Source organism: Ambystoma mexicanum, chromosome 9 (genome assembly GCF_040938575.1).
Source record: "Ambystoma mexicanum isolate Mex_15411 chromosome 9, UKY_AmexF1_1, whole genome shotgun sequence".
Lineage (NCBI taxonomy): Eukaryota > Metazoa > Chordata > Amphibia > Caudata > Ambystomatidae > Ambystoma > Ambystoma mexicanum.
The window spans coordinates 1,481,834,815-1,481,855,664 of record NC_090931.1 but is presented as its reverse complement, the minus strand read 5'-3'; the positions used below and the strand labels follow the sequence as shown (position 1 = coordinate 1,481,855,664).

Genomic DNA, 20,850 nt, shown 5'->3' with positions numbered 1-20,850 from the left:
CGGGCCGGCGGGGACAGGGATCGGAGGCGCAGGATCCCCGAGGGTCCTACCGCCCGCCGCCTCTCTCCGTTCTCTGGTCGCCGCGAGATTCTCCGCTTTCTCCCTCCGCGGGGCGGTGCAGCAGGGGCCCGACGATCACTCGCCTCCTGCGCTCGGTGGAGGAGTGTGGTTGTGGCCGCAGTCCGCCCTTCAATCCTACGCTCCCGACAGGCCGTAGCGTTGTGGGTCCCTTGGTCAGGCCGCCATCTTGGACGTCATAGGGGGGAGTCTCAGGGCGCTTCGTTTTCGACGTTGCCCGCTCCGATTTTCTCCGGTATTTTCGTCGATGCCCCAGAAGTGGTTCGTCTATGGCTCAGCTGAGTTTCAGCATCAGAGCTGCATTATTTCGGCCGCGATAGTTCACGTTTCAGGATCATGGGCAGGAGCTTCGTGGAGTTCAGTCTTCACTTCATGCGTGCTGGCCACGCCCCGCTCCGATGCTCATATTGACGGAGTAGTTGTAAGTTTGCAGTGCCATCTGAAGGTGTTAAGACATGCCAAATCACTTTTGTCTTAAAAATCATGTAATTCTGGTTAGGGCAATTATTAGGCCTCGCCTTGACTACTGTAATGTCATTCTCGTTGGTGCGAGTAACAGCTTTATACGGAGACTCCAAACACTTCAAAATGAAGCAGTTCGTATCATCTATGATATTCCTAAGAGAGAGCATGTTTCTCTAGATAGGAAGAAACTGGCTAACCGTGCCGGCAAAAATACAATTCAAGGCCCTTTCTCTGGCTCATAGATGCGTCCACGGAAATGCTCCTTCTTACCTAAATGATCAAATTAAACATTATGTACTCCTCAGGCAACTTTGTTCCACTGCTTACTGTTCCCAGATCCAACAAAGCCAGAGGGCTTGAACGCTGTTTTCCTGTCCTTAAAGCTCAAGCTTGGAATACATTATGTCTGGCACTCCGATTGGAAACATGCGACTTAGCGTTCCGGAAACGTCTAAAAACATATTTGTTTGACTGATCACCATCTGATTGACATCTGTTTACTCAGTTTTCTGAACGTTTGTGTGTTGTCTCATATTTCTAAGTCCTTTGTGTATATGTAGCACACTGGCGCTTGTGGGCTTTTGGCGCTTTACAAATAAATAAAATAAAATAGAGTTGCAACACAATCTAGACAGACCTTACTGACAAAACAGCACCATCCTTAGTATATGTAGCAAAATACTTCACACAAAGCCATAGAATCAAGAAGATTGTACAGAAACATTGGCCTATCTTATCCCAGGACTCCACCTTAGGCTCCCTTTTCAAGAACCCACCCATATCTGCATACACAAGAAGTAAGACTCTTAAAGATTTGCTAGTTAAGAGTGACACCAGAAACACCACATACACATGCTTGCAATGCACCAATTGCAGCTCTGTGGTCAAGGGCAACTTGTTACATTAATTTATTTATTGATATACAGGAGGAACAATGCTCTTTTGATCACAAAAGAACGTACAATAGATAAGAAATCAGATTTGACTGGAAGGTGTGAGCTTCTTACCATGGGGGGAGTCTGAGGGACATTCTGACACGGTTGTGGAGGGGAGTAAATGGAACAGTCACTGGGGATAATACTTAAGTCGACATACATAGATTAAGGACAACCAACATTGGAAATGTTTAGGTAGGCGGTATGGCCAGCTGTGCTCGGGACATGACCATGATGGGTAAAGTGCTAGGATGGAGGCAGAGGAAGTGTGGCACAGAGGCAGGTTATAGGCATCATCTGATACAGGCCAAAAATGTGTACTGAAGGATTATGCAACATGTGTGAGTCAGAATGTAATATACAGTATTAGATACCATTGTGTCAAATATCATGTTGGGAAATCTACAAGAAAGGTGAAGCTAACATGGAATGAACATCGCTCAAACAGCGGGACAAAGAACTTGAAATCACCAGTAACTAGACACTTTCTAGAAGAAGGTTACCAAGTATCCCAGATGAAGTTCCGAGTGCCCGAAGTAATGACTGCCAAGTCGCATGAACAAGACCTAACGAGAATGATTAACTAAAGAGAGACTTTTTGCATAGATCATCTTAATCCTCTCTATCCGGCAGGACTTATTGAAGAATGTAATTATAGCTGTTATTTGTAATTGTTGTATATCCCAATTCATAATTTTAATCTATTGCATTTTCTGAAATTCAAGATCAAGGAGGTATTATGGATGGATACTTGGTTTGCACACACATCTCCTTAAAGTAGTATTTATACCAACTATTTGTTTCTACATTCTCTGCACAAAGTGGCCATGCTAACATAGCAGGAACCCACTGTATTTTCATTAATACTGTACGCATATATTAACCAATAATAATTTACATATGATCTACCATTAAAGTACACCAGCAGTACAAGGGAGTCATAGAAATCATCACACCATAGTTTCCTATTTTTTTCTTTTCCCAACTTTTGTTGTCATCTTGTCGCACATCAATAGCTTTCTTTTGCTTGGCAAGTAATGTCTGCCGACATGCACAGGCAATATATGCAATGATGTCATGCCATCTGTGATGTCATTGCGCCCTTGAGCGTCCTCACTATTATGGGGCATTTATTTTCATAGAAACTCATTAGTTAACACACATTGTTGCACGAGCGGCTACTGTATAGCTGCCGGCTTCCAGACAGGCACTCCCCTCAGGAGGTAAGGAACTAGAATTCTATTGTTATTTTTGGTGCAATTAAGATAAACTGTACTCATACTTACACTGGCCTTTTTTCTGATTCTAGTATCAGTTCAAACCATGAGTTTCTAATCAAGACCTCTAACCAATATGAACTGTGGTCATGGAACACAGGCATGTGGCATTTCGACATGTAGTCATGTATCTTGATTTACTCCTACGTCCTGTCCCCTTTCCTCCATACTTATGGGACATCTCTCCGTCCTGTGGGACGGGGCTGGAGCACTTTGTAAAAAGCATCAAAAATTTTGCAAAAATGTGTCCTTCCTCTCTTTCTTGCGCGGGGCCCGGCACGCGGACGTAACTCTGCCCACCTTTTTTCCTCTCTGGCTCTCGCAAGCGATATTGTACTAGTCTGTCTATGTCGTTCAAACTAGACTTTCCAAATTGTTCATCGTGTCACCGACGCTTCGCAAGGGCGGATCCCCATCCTCTTTGTTTAGAGTGTTTGTGTCCGGATCACCGAAGTGTTCCGACAAACTCCTCCTTCGCATTTTCAAACGTTCAACGACGAAAAGAAGAGATGCCCGGTAAGTTCTTTACTTTTCAGAGCACCCTGGCCGGGAGACACCTTTCCTGGTTCCTCCCGGGCCGTGAGAGGCGTTGATCGCTCTGTCACCGGGGTTAGCCCCCTGAGGTGCCCTTTGGGCCTAATAATATACCAGAGTTTTCTCCGAGGGTCTCCGTAAGGGGCCTGTGGATACTGGAGTACATTCCGAGGCCCCTCCTGTTGGGGCTGCTTGTAGACCCAGTCCTACTGGGTTGTGTGGTACCGGAGCTTGCTCTGAGGCCCCTCTGTTGGCCTCCCTCAAAAATAAGACTGGGGTTTGCCCCGAGGCCTTGGCGGGGCTTGGTTTTACCGAACGGATGTTCGAGGCCTGCGCCAGTAAGGCTGTTACCGGACCTGGGTCCGAGGTCCCTCGCACAGAGGCTAAAGTTACCAACATTTCTGAGAGGCCTGGCAAGGCCTTATCGGTGAAGGTTGTTTCTCACCGCTCCCACTCTTGTGGCGACGCCAGATCTGTTGAGGGGGCAAAGAAGGAAAGTTCTTCTTTTACCGGCAGTGGCGAGGTCCTTCCTGGAAGGCTAATTTGGCGATTGTTATGTCGCAGAAACATTCCAGGCCACATAGTACCGATTCAGCCGAGGTTCAATATGTTAAAGGTTTAAGTTAAGACCCCTGATCCATCGACGGGGACCCCTGCCTCACTTTCTCATGTGCCGCAGTTCCCCTCAGGTGATGACAAAATGGCGCCCGATTCCGCCACGACCGCGGCGGCCGTTTTGGGTGCTACCCCTACAACTACGCCATCAGCTTCAGGTGTAGGTCTTGGTTCCCTGTGTGCACATAGGGATCCTTGTGCTCATCCTTATCGGTCAGTTTATGATTGGAATGCTCGGATGCCCCTTCTGCAGTGTTTCGTTGCCTGCGGGGTCAGCACCTTTGATTTATGTGGATACGTCGGTGGAGGGACCGGTGTGGCACCCTTCCCCGTTACGTTCCTGGAATTGTTCTCCTCATGAGAGGCCTCCTCTGGTTCCAAAAATCTCCCCGGAGGACGCCTTTTTCAGCAAATTTCAGACGCTCATGCGTACCGACCCCATGAGGGAATATTTCAAAGGGCTTTTTAGGGAGATATGTCCACCTGCGCCTCTGGCCCCACCTGTTCCTCCGGTGGTTTCGCCCGCGCCTCCCCTTGCCTATGGTGCCTTCCCCGACTCTTCCGCCTTTGCCCCCATTCACCCCCGTGGACAAGGCAGCGGCCGAACGGTTCAGCAGGTTCCTGACCTGTCGGATGACACGCAAGGCGATCAGGACTAGCGAAGACCTTCCCCGCTCTATTTGAGCTTTTCATGACCGGGTACTGGACATGTGTTTCTTGGATGTTCCGGTGCCTGAGGCACCCACTCCGCAGGAGGCCGTGCTTTCTGGGGCGTTCACCCTGTCTCCTTTGGAGCGTACCGGGCTGTTCTTGCAGAAGGACGTGCTGGCCGAGGTCTGCAGGGTCTGGGAAAAGCCACACTCTGGACTTTTCGTCAATAAGAAAATTGATGTGCGATATAGGCTGCATTCTTCGGAAGAGGTGGCCCTGTCATCTTGTCCGCCCCCCTCCGCCACAGTAGTGGCTGTGGCCACTTTGCAGTCCAGGCCTGCAGCATCCTCTTCCACGACGGCTACTCGGGTTCTGGGAGAGCAGGATAAGCTTCTTGACTCCCTTGGGAGAAAGAGTTTCGCCAATTCGGCCTTGCAGCTCAGGCAGGCCAATGCCGAACTGGTGTTAGCGGGGGCTAATATGCGGATGTGGAAAGGTCTGTCAGAGTTTGAGGAGTTCATCTCAGTCGAGAAGCTGGAAGACTTTAAAGCGGGATTATCCAACGCCAGGGTCTCGGCCCAGGATCTCCTGGAGGCTGCGGCTCATCACGTAGACACCTCGGCTCGGGGCATCATGCTGGGGGTTGATACCTCATGACAGTCGTGGCTGCATGCAACCAAATTCTCAAAAGAAGTATAGGACAAGGTGTTGGACCTTCCGTTCGATGGTAAGGAGCTCTTTCATTCTACAACAGATTCAGCAGACCAAGACGAAGGATAGCACTCAGACAGCTAAGACCTTGTCGGTCCTTGTTAAGACCCCTTTCAAAACCCAGAGATCGTTGTCGCAAAGTCGACCCTCCTCTGGCTTTAGGGGCTTCCCAGACCAGAAACCTCGCAGAGTGGATACCCCTTTGGGGAATAACCGCCGGAGGCAACAACGGACTCGGTTTTTCTCCCGCTCCTCGGCCTCCTCCTCGGGTTCAGGAGGCAACACCACCGAAAAAACTACAAAATGAGGGTTCTCTGCGTTCGCACGAGACCCCGGTGGGAGGACGCATTGCGTCTCATTGGGAGGCATGGCAGACCATCACCGAAGACAGATGGGTCTTGTCAGTCGCTCGGGCGGGCTTCCGCTTACCCCTACCCCCTAGCCCACCCTTCAACCCTCCTTTTCAGCTGTCGGGCTCGCCCTCACTCAAAGCCGAGGTCCAGAAACTTCTGGACCTCAGAGCTGTAGAACCCGTTCCCCTTGGGGAGCGAGGGGAGGGATTCTACTCCCGGCTGTTTACAGTGCCCAAACCCAACCAGGCTGGCCTGCGCACCATCCTAGACCTTTCCCAGTTCAAACTTTCCCTACCCCAAGAGAAATTCAAGATGATCACGCCCAGCCAGATATGGTCCTCCTTGCAGATGGGCGATTGGCTCAGCGTGGTGGATCTTCAGGATGTGTATATGCATATTCTGATTTAGAATCCACACAGGAGATATCTCCGTTTCTCTTTGGAAGAGGAGCACTTCCAGTTTCGAGTGCTTCCTTTCGGCCTCAGCTCTGCGCAGCGTGTCTTCACGAAGATGTCGGTGATTGCGGCCTATCTTCGTCTGCAGGGTATCCATGTGTATCCGTATTTAAAGCAGCGGGAAATCTTCAGTCTCTCCTTCAGCTCCTGTTCCATCTTGGGCTGTCGGTGAACTGGCGGAAATCTTCCATGACAGTCTCGCAGGACCTGATTTTCCTGGGTTTTCGCTGGAACACAATCGACTGCAGAGTGTACCTGACTGGGGATGAAATGGCGGATCTGTTAGCCACGTGTCAGATGTTTGCACAGTCGGAGAGCATGTCGGCCTGGTGGTTCCAGAGGCTTCTGGGCCTCATGGCCTCGAGCGTGTTGGCTCTTCCTCTTGCTCGTCTCAAGATGAGGCGGACTCAGATGGCTCTTCGCAGTTCTTGGCGTCAGGCTGTGGACCCGGATTCCAAGCTGATAATGATTCCAGTTTCCATGAGCTCTCAGCAACCTGTCGGTGGGTGCGGAGTACCAGGACCCAGCCCCTACGGTGATGATCACGACGGACTCCTCCCTCCTGGGGTGGGGTGCAACGTTGGATCCTCTTCAGGTCTCGGATCTCTGGGCGCCTTAGGACAAGCTCCTCCACATAAATCATTTGGAGCTTCTAGCGATCTTCCTAGCGCTCAGGGCATTCAGACCGATCATAGCCAACAAGGTGGTCCGCATACGTACGGACAATGTGGTGTCGATGTATTACATCAACAAGCAAGGGGGAACCAAGTCTCCCCCTCTCGTGGACCTGTCCATCCAGATTTGGGAGTGGGCTGTGCTTCATGGTGTTTGGCTGCTTGCGGTGCATATTCCGGGCCAGCTGAATGTCACAGCGGATGCCCTCAGCCGGCGGACAGTGACCAGCTACGAGTGGGAGTAGAAGGCGGAGGTCCTCTCATGGATTTTCTTGCGTTGGGGCACAACAGAGGTGGACCTCTTCGCTACGGCGGTAAACAAGAAGCTTCCTCGGTATGCCTCCAGAGGGGGGCTGGAATCCTCCTCTCTGGGGGATGCTCTCAAGATTCCATGGCACAACATGAGAGCTTACGCCTTCCTGCCTCAACCTCTAGTTCACAGCGCAATTTGGAAGCTGAAGAATTTGGTGAACTGTTCCCTTCTACTCATAGCCCCGTGGTGGCCGGCCAGGTTTTGGTTCACAGAACTTCAACACCTGTTAGTGTATCCGCCGATCAGGTTACCAGTGAACCCCGATCTTCTTCATTAGAAGGAACAGCAGATGTGGCACCCCTCCCCACAATCGCTCAGCTTGGCAGCATTGTGCCTGAGTTCAAGTCTTTAGAACATCTTAACTTGTCTGCGGATAACATGCGTATTATCCAGGCAGCCAGGAAACCTTCGACTAGTTCCCAGTACACAAGCAAATGGCTCAGGTTCTGTCATTGGTGTTTAAACAGGCAGTTGGACCTAAGGGGTGCTACAGTTGACACGGTTTTGTCCTTTGTGTCCTTCTTAGCAGAGTCGGGTGTCCATGTTCTGTCATGCAGAACTTACCTTTCAGCGGTTTCCGCTTACCTTTCTACGGACCAATGCTCTTACTCTGTGAGTAACCCAGTGGTTAAGAGGCACTTTGCAGGCTTGACACGCCTCTATCGTCCAATTCGTAGTCCGCACCCGTCGTGGGATCTAAATGTAGTCCTGACGGCGTTGTGTCATAAGCCTTTCGAGCCAATGGCCACGGTGGACCTCAAGTACCTGTCCTGGAAAGTGTCCTTTTTGGTCGCCGTTACGTCAGCAAGGCGGGTGAGTGAGCTCCAGGCCTTGTCGGTGGAGCATCCCTTTTTGGTCTTTTACAAGGATAAGGTAGTCCTACGGACGAATCCTGCTTTCCTGCCGAAGGTGGTATCTGAATTCCATCTGAATCAGCCGATCTCCCTGCCGGTCTTTTTTCCTAACCCTACCTCAGAGGCAGAAAGGGTTCTGCATTGTCTCGATGTCAGAAGGGCTCTTAAGTTCTATCTAGACAGAACATCCGAGCTTAGGAGTTCTTCTCAACTGTTTGTAAGCAGGCATCTAAGGCGACTATTTCTCGGTGGATCGCCGCCTGCGTTACGGAGTCTTTCACCGTCCAAGCGCTATAGCCTCCTAAGGGTATTCATGCACACCTGGTGCGGGGCAAGGCACCTGCGGTTGCTTTTCAGAAATATATCCCCTGGGAGTCCATCGCTAGGGCAGCTACTTGGGCCTCCCCATCTGCTTATTGTAAGCATTATTGTCTTGACATGAGCTCAAGAGCTGATGCTCAGTTTGGTCAGGCTGTGCTGAAGAACCTGTTTCAGTAAGGGGTATTTCCATCCACCCGTAGTTCCTGTGAGGAGTGCTTGGGAATCTCCCATAAGTATGGAGGAAAGGGGACGGGACGTAGGAGTATAACCAGGTTACTCACTGTAGTGACCACCTTACCCCTAGTCCATAGTCCCCTTTCCTCCATACGCCCGCCCGCCGTCCCCTCTAATAAGGTTCCTCTGTTATTGCTAATAGGTCTTAGACCTGGGGATAGAAAGCGACTGATGGGCGATGCGCGGGGCGGAGCCGAGGTAGGCAGGGTTACGGCCGCGTGCCGGGCCCCGCGCAAGAAAGAGGAAGGACACATTTTTGCAAAATTTTGGATGCTTTTTACAAAGTGCTCTGGTACCGTCCCACAGGACGGAGAGATGTCCCATAAGTATGGAGGAAAGGGGACTATGGACTAGGAGTAAGGTGGTCACTACGGTGAGTAACCTGGTTAATTTCTACAGTGCGATAGTAAGAAACATATACAGTATATTTCTTCAAATCACTAGTCTCACACTATAAAGAACAAGCACTCAATGAGAACAGGTAGGTAGAATAGCTTGAAAGTCATGATATTGCGTTGATACTTACGTATTACCTGATCACCTCATGATGACTGATTGGACCTTCTTTACGTATATTTTCTTAAAGCTCTCCCTGAAGATGAACTTATAGTCCAAAATGCATTGGACTAAGTTTTATACTTATTGTCTGTATTGTTGAAATCAGAACTTTTGTTGATTGTATATCAGATTTATAACCACCTGAGACAATACATTGGAATTAACTGGATCCGTCTTTGTGATGTTATTTTGAAACGTTGTAGATCGAATTTAGACAGGATTTCTTCTGTGAGGTCATAAACTGTCAGGACCAATTTTTACATTGTAGTTTGCTACCAGTGAAAAGCGAGCACTTTTGTCGACAGGACCACAGATCCAAGCTAATCAATCATAAATGTACATACCTACTCACGTGGTGCCCACTCAGATTCCCAATTTTTTTTATACAACCTTGGAATGAAAAATGCAAGCTTAATAAAAAATAGTATCATTGTAATCTAGATATCAGTGCACACGATTAAAGACGTGGAATATCATTGCGTCAAATATTTCAGGAGATAGGTGTTTTTTGCATTTGTCACCTAGTCCTTATATGACACTGTACATGCATTTTTATATGATTTGGTAGATATTTCTTTTAACTACAAAATGCAATTTGTTTTGTGTTGATCAGACCTCAAATCATAGAGATATGATTTTTTGTAATAATTAAAGTTTGGTGTTTTGGGGTTTTATCAGGTAACATGCATTTGCCCATCCCCTTTGAAAGTGAAGAAATGTTACTTTCATCCTATAGAGGTCACTGTTGATACATCTCCGGCATACACCTTTTTTATGTTATCAATATGTGTACATGTAGAATTTCTTTGACCTCTCCTGAAGATCAGATACACTGCTGCATGGATTCAGCTAATGGACTTTTATGAGGCCTTTGTTTTGACAAATCGTGACAGGTCTCTTTGAAGCCTAGAGCCCAAGCCTATTAGCCGCCGGCTGACGGTGAGTTTACTGGGCTGTCTCCCAAGAAGCCTTCTTTAACACACTTGATGAATGGTTCTGTGTGTGCTCATGTCTTGTGATGCTGCATTCCTAAAATGGGGTTTCTAGTGTGAGGTGAATTCTCAGACCGTTTCAAATTCCGCCCAAGCGCCTACAGAAATATGTCTGGACAAGTATTTTCCTAGTTTTATATACACAATGTGATTCCAAGTGAAATACATACAATGCAGAATAAAATGGGATGGGATGGGACATTTAAATGCTGCTTCTTCTGTGTAACCTTTTACATTATTTTAGTTAAAATGAAACATGCACAATATCATAATTTTTAACAAATGACTTGTTTGTAACACAATTGGGTTTTTCTTGAGGTTTTAAGCTCTAACGTGTGTCCTTAGCCCTACTGAATCTTTTTTGGGATGTAAATACACGCCAAAGTTTGATTCAGGCAATGGTTAAAGAAGTGTGTGAATACCAGTTATTTCTTTAAAGTATAAAATCAGGCCTCGGAAATGATTGCGATGCAAAAATCACTTTCATACTATTAAAATGTTGTTGGGCGCGCGCATTGGTTGACACCTCACACTTTAAACAGGCTTCTTTTTACCATGACAGCAAGTAAGATGTGCAATCCAACAGGAAGTCTACTTTTGTGAATAGCACCTCTCTTGCTTTTTCAGAGAGGTGTTTCTCTGTTCACTTTATTTTAAGCCAAAATCCTTTACTGTATTTTCCCTTGCAGGTCGCCCCTCCCGGAATCAATGTCTCCAGGAAAAGGACAAAGGTTCAGGGATCATTTTGGAAACAAAATAGATTCCCTGTTTCTTCCAACTTGGGTCCACATTAGCCCCACCTAGAGGGCCACTCAGAGCTTTGGCTCATCAACCTCGAGGCTTAGTGTACATCTTCCTTTATTTTTCTTTGGATAAGGATATTCCGGTCATCACCCCCTTGACCTCCTTTCATTAGTGCTATTTCTTCTCCTGCCTTCGCTCACATGGGCATTTCAAAGGACAACAGTAGAAGTGTACCAGACTGCCCCATCTTGCAGTGATATCCTTTACACATAGGCAGTGATAGGGAGAGGTATGCACATACAGAGAGAGAGAGGGGGGTATGCAAAGAAAGAGAGACAGATAGAAAGACATATAAAGAGGGATAGAGAGAGAAAGAAGGAGAGAGTGAGGGAGTGGGCAAGAGATATTGAGAAAGAGGGGGATACAGAGAGTGAAAATCAGTCTGTACTGACAGAGTGCACATGTACCATACTGCACTGACAGAGATAGAAAGAAAAAGACAGAGAGAACAGAGCCCACAACCAGACTAATAGGGGAAGAGATAGAGAGATCCAGATCGCATTGTCATAGAGAGAGAGAGAGAGAGAGAGAGAGAGAGAGAGAGAGAGATGGACTGCCCAGACAGAGGAAACTGAGAGAGCACACTTGACAATGCAACTCCCACCCAGAGAGAGAGCGAGAGAGTGACTAATACACAGAGTGAGACAGAGGATGTCAGAGAAGAGAGAGAGAGAGAGAGATTGAGAGAAAGTGCAAGGAGTCAGATAGAAAAAGGGTGTGCAAAGAAGGAAAGAGATCGGTTGGTGTAGAATATTCCAGATACAGCTACTCTTCCTCTCTCTACACAGTAAATTATACTATCAGGGGCAATGTAGGTTTGGCAGTCTACATGTTTTCACCAAGGGGTTAATTGGTACAGGGGGCTTTGCAAGGGCAACTCATTTGAAGAAGTGCATCCTAAACGAGTCTGTGTTGACCTTTCACCGTAACAAGGACACAGAGACAACACTACGAGCTTCGCTGTCCCTTTGAGACTATTAGGTTTGTTTAAAATATGGCAGCCGATGTTGCAGGGGTTGGTAGTACCGGTGAAGTTAGAGCTGTGGGAAAGTGCGCACTTCTGTGTAACTGATGCTCATCCCAGACGATGTCGGAGTTTGTCCAACTGCAAGTAATATGACAACATGACAGGGAGCCTCTTAACTGTTTCCTCCTTAAGCCACCTTGCTGTTTTTGTTGCAATTCATGACACATCTGGGCTCCAATCCCTCATTCACACAATCACACCCCAATTTCTCACTGCTCAGACTTCAACAGGATCTATTTGTCTGACATATTTATAGCGATTCCCAACGTGATGGACCCTTTCATGCTTCTAGCCTCCATTTTGGATTCCTAGGTTCCCTATCTACCCTGCACATTTTGGAGGGGAACACGGGTGCTTCCCTCGCAAGTTGAGATCCAAGAAAAGCTCCGAGTGCTTGAAAAAAAAGGATTCCTTATCATGATAAAAGCCAAAATGAACTCTTGTACAGTAAACATATTCTTGCATAATTAGAGCCAGAGGATCTGTGTAGAAGTTGGTAGTGTCATACCTTTATGGTAAGAAATGGGCAAGTGCTGCTTTGATCATACAACCAATTGTACAATAAGCCCAGGGGAGCTGTTTCTGAGGGCAGAAATACTGCCCCTAAGGATATGGCCTGGGGACCTGTCTGTGGGGACAGTAGTATCATTTGATCCACCTGACCCCAGCCTATCCACGCTGTAGTTGTAAGACTAACATGTCCCAAATGTAAATATTGATATTGTTTGCCTGCAATAGCAATATGCCCTTTCAGTTATTTGTATTTATGTCTATATCTCGTCTCTACCACTGTCAATGTCCTACATTACTACACCTACATCTACGGAGCTACAACCATTCAGAAACCTATCTTCAATTATAGTTGTAATGGTTGCAACCTGAAGCTTCTCGTACTCACTCTTTTGTCCATTCTTCCTCCCACTATCCTCAGCCAGAAATGTTGTGCTGCGGAAACCACTGGTAGACGTGGACACGGTTGAGAGGGAAGCAGCCACTTTCCAGCTGGAGCTTTCTCACCCCAATGTGGAGGGGATATGGACCAAAGATGGCCTCCGCCTGAAGCCATGCAATGTGTACCGGATAAGTGCCAGTGGATGCGTGCATAGCCTGACTCTCTCTGACCTTACCCTGGAAGACTCAGGCAGCATTATCTTCACCACCGACAATGTTCGTTCATCAGCCAGACTAAGAGTGAAAGGTGGGTCATATGTAAATGGACTCAGTGAAAGCACCACACCTCATTGCAACTCTTAAAACTTCACTGCAGATCCAGACTGTCTGTATATGACCTGTTTCTCACTGTGGGGCTTGCCCTTGCAAATCCCATCTGCATACATCTGAGTGACCCATCCTTGGAGCACCCAACCCTCACGTGTCCTAATTTGCACTAAACAAATGCAAATACAAATCCTGTTTAGAGTCCCAAAGCTGTGTCTTCAGCATGGAGAACACCTGTGTACCCTTCCAGTCCCCTCTCACAGTAGATCCCTCCCCTCCATGCACGTCTTGGCCATTACCAGAGGGCATCCACCTTGTTACCACCGCTTGCAGGTCCTGACCCTTTCTTCATGTCCTGCAGCTCCCTGTTTGTCTGACAATCTGAGCTTTCCTGTCCCACATTGAATGTCATTGAATGTCTGTATTTCTTTGCACTTAAAGGCTTTTGGTGGAGTTACTTCCCTGCACCTTATTCCTAATCAAAACCTCAGGTTTATCTCATTGATGAAGGAACCAACCCTCACTAAAGAGTGCCTTCTCACTTCAGGTGCCGCCCTTTACTGCTTATATCCCTCTTCACTGCAGGGGGCTAATCCGTGCTTCTCTTAGGATGTTTGTGTATGATGCATGTATGCTGTGAATTGATGTTGTAAATGTGGACATTGTATGAGAGGCGGGTCAGGCGTGAGGACAGCTTGTGGGATGTGTATGATAGGGATATCTGTGTGTATCGTCTCTAGATGTAAATGGTGGTGTGATGGGTGTAGGCTTGAGAAGGCTGCAAATATATCGGCTGTCTGCAATGATTGTGCAGTGGCTATGGGAGTGACGTGGGGGAGTGGGATGTGTTTATGTGTGTCTGAGTGTGGTGCATGGAGAATGTTCAGTAGGATGGTGCGTGTGGGTTACAGTATGCAGTTGGTGAGTGAAACATGCATGTGTGGTCAGTATGTGAGAATGTAGTGTGTCAAATCTGCAGAATGTATGTGTGTTTTGGGGTGGGATAGTGATGTGTGTGAACGATTGAGAGGTGGGGTGGGTGTATGGGATGGTGCCTACTGGAGAAGTACAAGTGCTGTGGTAAATGGTGGTATGTGTGTGTTTGCTTTTGTGTGAGATTATTGGTGTGTGTGGTGTGTGTTTAGTGCATGTGCCATGTGTGAATAAGTGTGTGTGTGTGTGAGAGAGATATTGCAGGAGGTATTAGTATGTGATGAGAATGGGCACAGCTGGTGGCTGTATCATCTGATGGCTGCATATTTGGTGGCGTCTTTGAGCAGCACAGTGCTCTAGAATAATTAATTGAATATATTGTCTCCTTTTGAACTGACGTTCATGCTTCAATGCCTAACATCTCTCTTCTTTCTCCTACAGAGCCACCGATTACCATTGTGAAAGAGCCCCAGGATCTAGGGGTTCCTGAGACAGCGAGTGCCAGCATGGAGTGTGAGCTGTCACGTGCCATGGGCGACGTGAAGTGGTACAAGGTGAGGCAGTGTCAGTGGGATGCTTCACCCATTCACACATAAAAAGGAGCGGTGCAGATTGGGAGGATGTGAGTAGACATGGTAGGGCACACATGATTGCCTCTAGTTCGCTTTTAGTGAGCAGTGGTCAATAAGGGGAGATCTGGGCCAGGCCATTGGGGGTAGCAGGCTGTACACTAGTGGCAGTGTTGCTGGGTTTGGTGAGCATGGTGGCTAATGGTCACAGGCAGTTTGGTCTCTTGCTCAATGGCACGTTGGTATAGTGGTCGCTTATGGGTGCGTGTAGTCGGTTTGCACTGATGAATGTTGATGGCCAAAACAGTTGGCAGGCAATTGAAGCTAGTGGGCACTTACAGTTGGGTGTAGTCATTACTAACAGTCGCATACATGCCTACATGTCCCATTCTAGTCAGGAGATGCTAGTCCAGTCCTGATTTTAATTTTGCATTCTGAGATTTCTAGTGCTCAGTTTATAATAGGGAAATCCGGGACTACAAATCCTAGAATACAAATTCAAAACCAGGACTGGACTAGCATCTCATGAGTGGAGTAGGTATTTTGGCAGGTATGTGGTTGGGTGGAATGGCACTGATAGTTTAATATCAGGGGCAATGACAGGTGGTTGTAGTTGCCAATGACGGTTCAGTGTAGTGGGCATTGGCAGTTGGGTCTAGTGCTTTTGACACAGTTAGTATGGTGTGGTGAGCAGGGAAATTTTGGTTCGGTGTAATAGAGACTTGGTGTTTGGATGTTGCGGGCCCTGATGGGTAGAGCAGGTATTGCTGGTTGGGAAAAGTGGATGGAGCCTGTTTGACATAAAGGACACAGAGGGCAGTGGACTCACCCAATGCAGATTGAATCCAAGTTTCCAAAATAAGCCCCTGCTATCCGAACCCAACTGACCTTAGGAAAGAGAGGACTCCTGGGAAGCAATGCTGAAGAGTGATAGTGTTGCATTAGTATGCAAACGACAGGCAAGTACACAACATCTTTTTATCTACAAAAAGTGGCTGACAAACTAGAGTATTACAAACTGTGTACCCAGATACATGTGAGTGTTTTTGTGGGATGTTACCTTCTCTGACCTGTTTGATCTACACACGGCCACCCTGGCCTGGTCCATGTGATGCAGACTCAAATAACATTCTGTGCCAATTCAAGCACAAAACAAAACAAACATTGCATCACAAAGCATTTCGGCCTCCAAGGAGAGTTCTCTCTCTTCCAGTCTTGATTTACAACAACCTTCATCAGGACAAAAAATAACTGAAACTACTTCATGTGCCCTTTATGTACACGCTGTTCAAAAACGAGGCACTCGAGACAAATTGAGCTGCACAGCTGAATGTAGAAAATCACACAGCTTTTATGCTGCATCTGAGGCAAGAAACATTACCTTTTTACAAAGTCAATGAATAATTACAATTACAAGTACCCAGAGCCGACATGTGTTATGGTGCAACCATGCTCCTTTCTCAACGCATGATGGGAAGGGTTCAGACACTATGTTGCTGTATCTGTGGTATTTACATATGTGTGTAGTTCACTGTTCTATTTACTCTCTACTACTGGATACTGGGCAAACTCTGAAGCCTCGTGTCCACTCTCTAGAGGAGCAAATAAAAAACGACCACTCCATACCATCTCTTACACCAAGAGTTGGGTGTGCCACAGCTGAGTCCATTATGTATATTCTGACTGAATAGAATTCCATGAACACAGGGCACTGGTCACTATGCACATATACTCTTGCTTTAATTAAATAGTCCTGCTCTCATGTTGGGGAGTGCCTAAAAACGCAAGTCTGAATACTTTCTGGTACATTGAAAATCGGAGAGGAGAAGGTCACGTCCTGTGTGGCCTTTGGCCCTTTGCCAGTTTGTGTGGAGCCAAAGAAGAATCTGAACGCTCATTTATCTAAGGGTTTCACTTAATATCAGGATTGTGTAACAGGTTCCACACTAGGTTAGGCTCCTGCATTTCAAGGTAGGGGTGGATCATGCTTTTAGAGCCACTAAAGTCTCTGGTGGTTTTGTAGAGCTGTTTCACTTCATAAACTAATATCACCATAATACAATGGAGCCAATTGTGTTCAGTGCTCGGTTCATGACCTAATCACACAGGCCAGGAGTTTCAATGGCATAGGCCCCCTTCTGCATTATAGTCACTTCACAAAGGAACATAACAGGGAATGGCCCAAAGGTACAGCAGCAATACGTCACTCTGATTCTGCACAGTTGGAAATGCGTGCTCTAGGATTTCAGGTATGTGTTTTAACAAACCCTAGTTTTACTAATATGCATGAGTATGTTTTTAGTGTGCATGCCCCTAGCCATATTGGTTGATGTTCCCGGTGTTGACAGTGTTAATGGATGTGTATATTTGATTGTGTTTGCTGGTGTTGGAGGTTTTGACTATGGTAAATTGTGGTGGGGGTGTTAGTTATATTTTTCTGAAATGTTTTCCATGGTTATTGTGTGAAATGATTTGTGATAATCGGGTGTCCGTTTTTTGACTATTTGGTAGAAGGTGTAATGGGTGGTGCAAGTTGGGGTTGATGTGTTGCTCTGTTCGCTAACAGGTATAATTAATGGAAAAGTTGGCATCTGCAGTGTTGGCTTTTGGGTAGAATGCGTAATCCATGTTGCAAGTTGACGCTTGAGGTTTTGATCTAATTCAATGATATTTTCTGTTATATGGTAGTCCAACATCTCTAGGTCATGTCTCGACCTCAGGTTTTCCTCTATTCCTCTCACTACCCTCATTCATCCCTATCCTATTTACATTTCGGATCACCTCCTTCTCTCATTTTCCTTTCATCTTCCCCCTATTTGTACTCCTTCTCCCTCTCCCATTCCCTTCTACCACTGCAATATATGCTCCTTTTCCCATTCTAAGTTCACATCTTATGTTCTCTCTCCTATCAAACCCTTTTCTACACTCTCCAATGACCATGCTTCTTCAACTGTCCACAATTCATTCTTCTTTGGACTTGCTTTTTCTTTCTTGTCCCTTTTTTCCATCTCATAAACCTCCTCAGCCTTGGCACTCTCTCTCTCTTCTCTCTTGTAATTCTTCTTTCCACAAAGCTTAACTTCTCTGGTGGAAAAAAGTTAATTTGACGATCTCACTCGACTGACCGACCACTCTTCATTATTCCTATGGCACTTCACTGCTCAATGCAGAGAAACAATATTTCTCCAGCACTTAATCTTTCGTAGATTAACATGCTGTGAATATTCCTTGTCGTTAGGCTGGTGATCCTCAGTAACATAGAGCAGTTTAAACTTAAACTGAAAACTTCAGTAACTATTGTGCTCTAGTATAGTTCCTTTTGGGATCATACTGCTCACAGCCAATAGGAACATCTCCCCTAGCTCCTCCTCTGCTTGCCATCTTCAGATTGTTTACTGCACTTTCTTTCTGGGAGTCCTCAAAAATCTGTCTCTACTAATAACTTTGAGAAATATTCTTATATTTAATCTTTTAATGAAAATAAAACCATCTTTCGATGCAGGTTCGGTATGGGTCATAAAATTGTCTCGGGCACCAATGAAAAAGTGGCCTGCAGATGCTAATGGAAATTAATTCCTTTTGTGACACTGAATAGTGACCAAGCAAGAGCTTTTTTATAAAGTATGGTGCAAATTGCGCATTTTAAAGAATATTTATTCAGCAACACTGGTCAAAACTACAAGCCGCAGAGTGAATTAACTAATCAAATTGGCGTCATGCCTCACTTTGGCAGGATAGGACAACCCAGTGGACCACCTCTGGTAAGAGGTTTAGGTCGCACAATGAGCCTTCCAGCAGCAGGAAAAAGGTGCACAGAGAAGCATCCAGAGACAGGCCGAAACTGTCTCACAGGATGGAAGAGAGACCTACTTCACCCAAGGTCGGTGCCTCAGCTGTTGCACAGGACTAGGGGGTGTCAGCCCCTTCCTCTCGATCACTGGAACCCAAACCATCTATTAAGATGGCATAGTTGACCAAAATTGTTACACCGTCTTCGTCATTCACCATTAAACCATCAACGACACCGTCAACAACCAAATCGTCCTCTATTACGCCATCAACGACTAAATCGTCAATGACCACGACAAGAAAGCCGACTACGACACCGTTGACGACAACATCGATAACGACACGGCCAATGACATGTACCATACCAACATCTTTGTCGTCGAAAAGGTCATCCACGACTCCGTCGATGACAAAACAGGCAACAACATCGAAACTGGTCGCATCCATCGCACCTTCAGCGCTGCGTACAACCTCATTGTTGACCATTAACTCTTCAGTGTCTACACTGGCAGCACGTCCACACCCTTCATACCCTCTACCAGGGATTGGATTGCCAGTGCAACCAGCAATAGTGGTGGAACCAATCTTGTCTTCTTCTGATGAAGGAGTTGAGGAGGGTATTATGCCTCCACCCCAGTTCTCCTCTTCAGAAGCCCGGCAAACCACCATCAAGACTTGTCTCACCAGAAAGGAGACCAAGCCCTGCCAGGGCACCAACACCACCACTGAAGCCTACATCAACACGTGGGTAATCAAACCTTATCAGGCTGCCTTTGTCTCGACCATTGGTTCCAGCTCCTGCAAGGGATATCTCTATGGATTCTTACTACCCTCACTACAATAGTGTCCACCCTACAACAAAGGCTTCCGGACCCTTCACCAACCCTAGACCCTAGTCATCAGCGCTCTGGATGCACCCCTGGCCCTTCATGACCCTCCGCCCCACCCGGTGGAAGGCCTTGCATGCCCCTCCAGGGAGGAAATACACCTAACAAGCCCTCTACAATTGACTGACACAGACACTGATCCAAACCAGCAGGATGATGTGGCTTCAACTTATACATCTGTTACAGATGAATTTGAGGAATACATTCCAGCAGATGCTGAGCCAGATGACGTCCCTGGAAAAGACTCGGCCCCAGACGAAGTGGGCTTATTCCACATGCTCATGGGTAGTGCGTCCAAAATGTTTAGGCTGGCTCCAGAGGAGCAGTGTAAAGAGAGCCTCCTATACCAGCAAAGGGAACATCACAGGTAGTCCAGGATGTCCATCACACTCCTGGAAGATATCTGGAAGGCAGACCTTGTTACCATGTCGCACCCCTCTTTGGCGCTAGCAAAAAAATACTGTTTTGATTAAAAAAAATACAGAGCCCCTGACACTGCTCCTGTCTAGCTCTGCACACAGCCGACGCCTGATTCAGTGGTCTCTGATGCAGTCAGGAAAAGATCTGCTAATCCCTCCTCATCCTGCTCTATCCCTCCAGACAAAGAGGGCGACTGCCTGGATGCCTTTGGGAAAAAAGTTATCCCAACGGCCACAACCATCAAGGCTGCGAATGCAATGGCCATTCTCGCAAGATACGATCGCATGCTATGGTACATGCTGCGCCCTATTCTTGAATTTTTGCAAAACGACAAAAAGCAAGAGAAAATTAATATATTCCACGAGGGTGAGTTGCCATCAGATCATGCCATCTCAGTGTCAGTAGACAACGCCAAAAAGGGATTCCACCAACTGGGCAATGGGGCGGTGCTTCGCCGACAAGGTCAGCTGAGGGCAACTTATATTAAGCCGGAGGTGCAAGCAAATGTCCTCAACATGTCGTTCAACGGCATAAATCTTTTTGGGAAGAAGTTTGACGAAACTCTGCTCTCTATCAAGACGGACACTGAGTTCCCTGGGCATGCTGCATCAGAGGCACCAGTCCTTTTGCAAAAGAAAGAACCATTTTGACAGTACTTCACAGGACAATCGTCCCTCTTACCAATCCTCCTCCTCTTACAAGACGCAGACATACTCATCATCCGATCAGTACAGATGAAAGTCTCAATCTTATTGAGGTAACCAGCGCCACAGTGGGTCCTCCCAGTCCAGGGGCCAGTCGAACAAGCAGCTCTGACACTGGCCACGGTCAAGGCCCCCCACTTCAGTGCCCCAGTTGGTGCGAGACTATCACAGTTAGTCAGGGAATGGAAGGCCATCACATCCGACAAATGGGTGCTCTCCCTTCTCCAGCAAGGCCACTTACTGAAGTTCATAAGCATGCCGCCAGACATTTTCCTCATAAACAAGCCAGACAAATTATGCCATCTGCTGCTACAAGAGGTGCGAGCATTGCAGGCCAACGGGGCAGTGTAGAAAGTGCCCTGAGAGAGAACTATCGACAGGGGTCTACTCCTGGTAAGGAAAAAGGCATTACACAAGAAATAAGGTGGTTGGAGGCCCATCTTAGATTTAAGGATACTCAACAAATTCCTCAAAGTGCA

General features: G+C 46.9%; 1 protein-coding gene across 3 annotated transcripts in view; it reads left to right on the top strand.

The window, feature by feature from the left end:
* Positions 1-20,850, top strand: part of OBSL1 (obscurin like cytoskeletal adaptor 1) — a 1,294,044-nt gene that overhangs the window by 1,061,901 nt on the left and 211,293 nt on the right. For all 3 annotated transcript variants that reach the window (XM_069616948.1, XM_069616946.1, XM_069616947.1), the window contains 2 exons: positions 12,783-13,049; positions 14,444-14,556. In XM_069616948.1, the coding sequence (XP_069473049.1) occupies positions 12,783-13,049; positions 14,444-14,556 (380 nt within the window). The remainder of the gene's footprint in view (positions 1-12,782; positions 13,050-14,443; positions 14,557-20,850) is intronic.